The sequence below is a fragment of the Morone saxatilis genome, unplaced genomic scaffold (genome assembly GCF_004916995.1).
Source record: "Morone saxatilis isolate NCDOM2014 unplaced genomic scaffold, NCSU_SB_2.0 Contig20, whole genome shotgun sequence".
NCBI classification, from domain to species: domain Eukaryota; kingdom Metazoa; phylum Chordata; class Actinopteri; family Moronidae; genus Morone; species Morone saxatilis.
Genome location: NW_023339763.1, coordinates 3349320 through 3355107, shown reverse-complemented (window position 1 = coordinate 3355107; position 5788 = coordinate 3349320). Strand labels below are relative to the sequence as shown.

Genomic DNA, 5788 nt, shown 5'->3' with positions numbered 1-5788 from the left:
ACTTCTACACCACTGTTGCTGTGACGCTGTAAAGTTTATCTTATTTAATCTTATTTTGTAGTAAATAGCGATTATATGTCAAATATATATACTGAAATTTTTAAAAAGTACAATATTTCAATATATATAATATTCAATGGCAATAAAAAGCAGCGTAAAACGTAAATACTGCACTCAAGTAAAGTCAGACGGTTCGGTACTTTACATATTCCACCACTGTTATTTGGTTGATAACAATTAATGCAAAGAAAACCCAAAGACATAAAAGAATTAATAATAAGTCAGTGAATTGTGACAAAAAAAAAAGTCTTTATTCCAACTAAAGATGTTACGTTCCCTGAGAAGAAGTGTTACACAGTTATCATCTACAAACTGTAGACTGGTCACAAATTTAAAAAATCATCGCATTTAGCAGCTATGTTCACACTTTCCTAATTATCATAAAAGATATGTCAATATGTGTTTTTAGTGGGAATAATGAGAAAACTCAAAAGGCCTGTCCTACTTTTATATTTTCTTTCCCCAGCCTTTATAGCACAGTTTTTTTTTCATTATAACAGGCTCAGGCCCTAATCTCCTCGAGAAGTGCCCACTGTGCCATCCAGTATTTTACCCCTTTCATTTTCCAATGCGTCAAAACTTCAAATCCCTCTTTCTCCCTCTTCCACACATTACCTACACAAAGTCACAAGTCCCAAAGGTGCTTTGATTGTAATGAGCTGCTGAGCGAGAGAGCTTAACTCGCTGCTCATGTCTGAATTTTTTATCCACAGTTTGACAACTTTTAATGTTTCTGCTGTTCGAGGCAAAAGATTAATTCAAATGTTCACTCTGAGGAAGAAGCAGCAGCTGTCTGACTAACAGTGAAACTTTGTTTAAAACGGTACTCCACCCTGTAAACTAAATTATATGACTGTACTGTGATGAAACAGAGATGACTGAAGGTCAGTGCCGACATATTATTTGACCATTTTGGGGGGTGTTCTCCACGTCATAACATTTAGATTATAAAAACAGTGTTAACACCCTCTAATCAACCTCCCCCAGCGTCCGCTTTGAGTGGTTGAGTCTTTGCGCATCCGGTCCGTTTAAAAATAAATACAAACCCACATCATTTAAGTCTTCGGAACATAATGAGGGTAGCTCGGCCTCTTGTAGCCGTGGTGCTAAATGCAGGAAAGCAAACGCCGATAATCTGAAGCTGACAGCAGGTGAAACTCTTTCTTCTTGACACCTTGGACCCGATATTGCCTCTTTCGTTTTCTACTTACAAGTGAGAAGACCACAAAGTCATCCTCACTGCGTGGTGACTTCATCTTGTATTGTGAACTTTTGCAACAAACAAACAAAACGCTTCAGATTCAGCGTGCAAAGTTTAAAAGTTTAACAATTTTAATCAGTTGAAGGGTTAAAAAGCGCATTCGAAAAATCGGAACTTGGTGTGCAAAGGCCTTGAAACCGCTGAGCACGTTTTCAATTGTATACTGAGACACATCATTCACAGGAGTTTATGCTAGTTTTTGCTAACCCTCTACTTATTATTTTTCTATTTTGGTGCAGTGGTTTGGACTGTAAAAAGCACCACCGGACTGCAATCTTTACCTCGATCCCACGCACTGACACACATACCGGAGAGATAGCCTCTTTGAGCCTTTAGCTTAGCTACAACAACCTTCCACGAATGTGCTTCTAGTGACTGTAAAAGCTCCAGCAGACTCTTCTGTGTTTCCAACTCGGACTCGGAGAGGCTGACAGCAGCTAGCTCATTAGCTCTGATTATCAGCTCGTGGTCCGCTGTGGTCAGTCTGTCGGTGTCGAGGCCATGTCCCGTAAAGTCACTGTCCTTTGCAGGTCTTTGATTTTCTGAGAGGGAGGTCAGACTAGCAGACTCAAAGGGTGTAAGTTAGTTAGGAAGTGACAAACTTGTTGCTGCTTTTTAGACGCTTATTTGCCACAACCCTGAGCTTCACTCCCAGCCTGAGTTCCTTTCCTAACTGCTCACATTTTAGTGATGTCCACAGAGTCGTGAATGTCAATCACCTGGAACCCCTTGTTGTCGATCCCCAACTTCTCCTGTTTACTGTGGTTTTCTTGGTTGTGGCTGTTGTGGTTTCTCTGCTCTGAGTCCGTCTCGAAGCAGCGGACGCAGTGTGGCGTGGTGACCCGAACACTTTTGGAAAAGTTTGAGAAATCCACGCAGTACTTTCCCGTCTGGGTGCGGGAGATGATGGGCAGGAAACTGTGTCCCCACTGAATCTCCTGTGGGATGTAGGAGGTGCGAACCTGACAGAAGGAGCTGGTGGACTCGGCCGTCCCGTCCAGAAAGACCACCAACTCAAAGTCCTGCTGGTGAAGAGAGTCAGCTGACAGCTCGTAGAACGGACTTGATCTGTCAATCACGTGGTAAAGGGTCAGAGGGCAAACAAAAAATAAATTATCCTTGCCGGCATCAACCATAAAGTTGATGTCCACCTGGTCCAGGATGATGGTCTCTCCTTCTGGTGTGGTTGTGGTCCTGAGCAGCTTGCCGTAGATCTGGCTGCCGATTAATAAGGTCTTCCGAAGGTTGGCCACTCTGATCAGAAGACACAGACTTCCTTTCTTCAAGCAGATCACAGCTGTGTCGCTGAAGGTGACCGTCTTTGCCCTTTTTTTGGGCAAGGAGATCTTGGCCAAGATGACGCCGCACATGAAACAATTGATGAAGACGCCAATTAGTGACTGGATGATGATGAGAGCCACGGTGCCGGCACAGTGCCCGGTCAACGCCCTTCCGCCATACCCAATCGTTGTCTGGGTCTCCAAGGAGTAGAGGAACGCCGTTGTGAGGCCGTTGACATTATCCACACACTGGACGTGTCCATCTGTGCGGTTCTGTCCTGTCAGATCCCCGTTGCTCTTGGCGATCCAGTACCACAGCAGGCTGAAGATGAACCAGCTGCCCGTGAACGAACCCACAAAGAGGAGGAGAACAAAGCGCCAGCGGATCTCCACAAACGTGGTCCAGAAGTCCACCAGGTACGCAAAGTGGTTACTGTATTCAATGTTGCCGAACTCAATGTTGCAGTGCCCGTCTTTGGTGACCAGGCGGGTTTTGCAGCTTCGGTGTCCAGCTGGCTGGATGTGACCCTGGAGCAGCTGGATCATCCTGGAGCTGGAGAGAGCAAACGCAACATTAGTACAAAGCTGCATCTAAGTATTTTGGAGCAGGAACCAAACAGACTTGTGAATGCAGAATCTGTAGGCAAGGAACCAAGAAAGATTTTGGCATCGGAAGCGTTCTGGTTTCGGATTGTAATCCGAGTAGTATTGACCAATAATGTTTGAGTAAGCTTTGGTTGCATCAGCCATCGGCTAGTGACAGCATTTTATTAGCTTTTTTAAAATTTGTATCTGAATTCTAACACAGATTTATGTCTAAAATGTGCCTTTCTCTTCATTCTCACGTATCAATCTCGCATTTCTAATCGGACAGCAGAGGAAGTCTTGGCCCGGATATTCATTTTCCGGCTAAAAGCTGGCCGGAAGTACCAGAGCATTGTGCCCGAAGGCAAAATCGCCAACAGGTAACCTTAACCATGGATTCCAAGATAGTCTTATACCAGACAAGTAAAGTAAAATATCCCCAAAATCACACATTTGCTGTACAAGTATTGTATTATATAGTCATACATACAACACCTGCTATCCTTAAACTCTTTCTTCCGAACTGAACAACAGCGAGTTGAATCCCACACGAACTACGTAAAATACAAGTTGAATATCTTCACGTATTTGTTATTTGATTATTAATTTGAATGAACAGGACACATTAGTTTGGGGTGTTGTGTCTCACTTACTGTAAAGTAAAAGTATTGTGTGTGTAGTCTGATATGTGTTTTTCCTCTGCGCCATAGAGCTCCATTGTTGTCCAGAAACAATTAAAAACACATTAATGAGCCCACGTTTCTTCATTAACTGTAAATCCTCATTAGAGCATTAAATGTGTATTAATCTGCGTCTGAAAATAGTTCCCAACAAATACACAAATACTTATTCCTGTTTTACTGAAAACCAGTTGCCCTTTTTATTGAAAATGAAACTACATTATTTGTGACCTGTTTTTACATCATACTGGATGTGAGAAGCAGACATGCAGAACTTTCACATTTTTTAGTTTCTGTCTTTTCATGGGAAAATATATAATATCTGCAAACCTATCCTTTAACCAACTTAATCCCTAACCAGTTATCTGTAACTATCACCTTTCTGACTTCAGTTCAGTGCTACAGTGTTTCTGACTTGTTTTCAGGCAAATTGTAGATCTATTTGGTTGTACATGTCAGTCAGAGCACGCACCTAAACGAGTATGTCTGTTCAGTAGAGGCAACACAACAGGATAATGCGAGTCCTATAGGCACAAACAATACATTATTCATTTATTTGAGTTATTGTACCTGTTGGTACTGTGCAGTATGCACCACGTGGTTCACTTTGAGCTTTACATAACAGCTGCTCATTAAACTCAAGGTTGAGATTCAAGAAACTTGTTTGTTTTGAAAAAAGAAATGGTACTAAAACAACAGTTGTCAACAGTTTGATTATAATTAACATGCTAATGGTGTTCATTAAATACATGTTTGTTACTTTGACACCACAAAAACTAACTGCTAAACTGCCTGTGTGTTGTTGTTTTGTTATTGTATCACTTTACTTGTTGTTATATAGTTTGCAAGGCCCCTTATTGTATATTCTGTTAGAGACAACAGTGGGGAAACTAAAGAAAGTAACATCTTCACAATTTAAAAAGATGTTGAAGTAACTTTCCTTCTGAGCTGCAGTAAAAACTAATACTGTATGTATTAGACATTAGACTCATCTGTACTTTAAAAGCACCAAAACACACTCAATAAGTGAATCATTCATCCACTCTCAGTTCTGTAAAAAAAAAAAAAAAAGTTTAGTTTCGACATACCTGCTAAGTGAGACCATGGGCCCAGACTGCTCACTGGATCTCCGCTGGAACTTCAGTCTTTCTTTTAGCGAGTGGCCATGGAGGCGTTGGAAAGATTTTAATCCACAGTGAAATTTCCTAATCCCAGCCACATGCCACCATGTACACTGGCTTCATAGAGACAGAGGAGCCAGCCAGAGATCTCCCAGTGGGCGTCAGTTCTCTCTGACTGGCAGAGCGACTTCCCTCATCGCTCCACCTAAAAAAGTCTAATAACGCAACCAGTTGCTTCATCAGCACTGGGTGGATGATGGCTGAATTTCTGACCAGCATTAGGAGTTTTCTGGAGAAGTCCTCAGCGCTTTAATGTGCCAGAAGGTGCATCTATTGAAGGGGCCAAAGTGGTCGGTGCTGCACCCATGCTGTTTTTGTTTTCAGCCCTGAGAACATTTGGGATTTGCGTTGGGCCTCACAAAGAAATCCCTCAATTGCATTTCCCGTGGTTCCCCCTCCCCCCCTCTTCGAAACAACCTGCAAGGCTGCCTCACATTTGCATCAAAATGAAGAGGCCGCGGGGACAAAGTGTCTTTGCTGTATTCTCCTGGCTGTAGCGGGACCATTTTCATATTTGAAGAGCATATTTTCCTGATTTGTTATGATATGAGAGAGGTCTCAGATGCCCCTCAGCGATGGATACAGATGCCGTTAGCTGCATGCAAATGAAGGGAGCAGGAGATGGTTGAAGATGCAGATGGTGTTCCTGCCGTATTGATTCAACTGCAGAGACCCTGCAGGAATCTTAAAGGCTACTGTAGCAACCTTCTGCCATAACACAGTCAGTGGTCTTTAGTCAGG

The 5788-nt window shown here is 42.5% G+C and overlaps 1 protein-coding gene across 1 annotated transcript; it reads right to left on the bottom strand.

Moving 5' to 3' along the window:
- Positions 1-303: 303 nt before the first annotated feature.
- Positions 304-5380, bottom strand: LOC118331401 (ATP-sensitive inward rectifier potassium channel 1-like). The gene is made up of 2 exons (XM_035666314.1): positions 4955-5380; positions 304-3154 (listed from the first exon to the last, which is right to left on the bottom strand). Exons 1-2 carry the CDS (start codon positions 4969-4971, stop codon positions 1999-2001), a joined length of 1173 nt encoding a protein of 390 aa, XP_035522207.1. The 5' UTR covers positions 4972-5380; the 3' UTR covers positions 304-1998.
- Between the last annotated feature and the right edge of the window lie 408 nt (positions 5381-5788).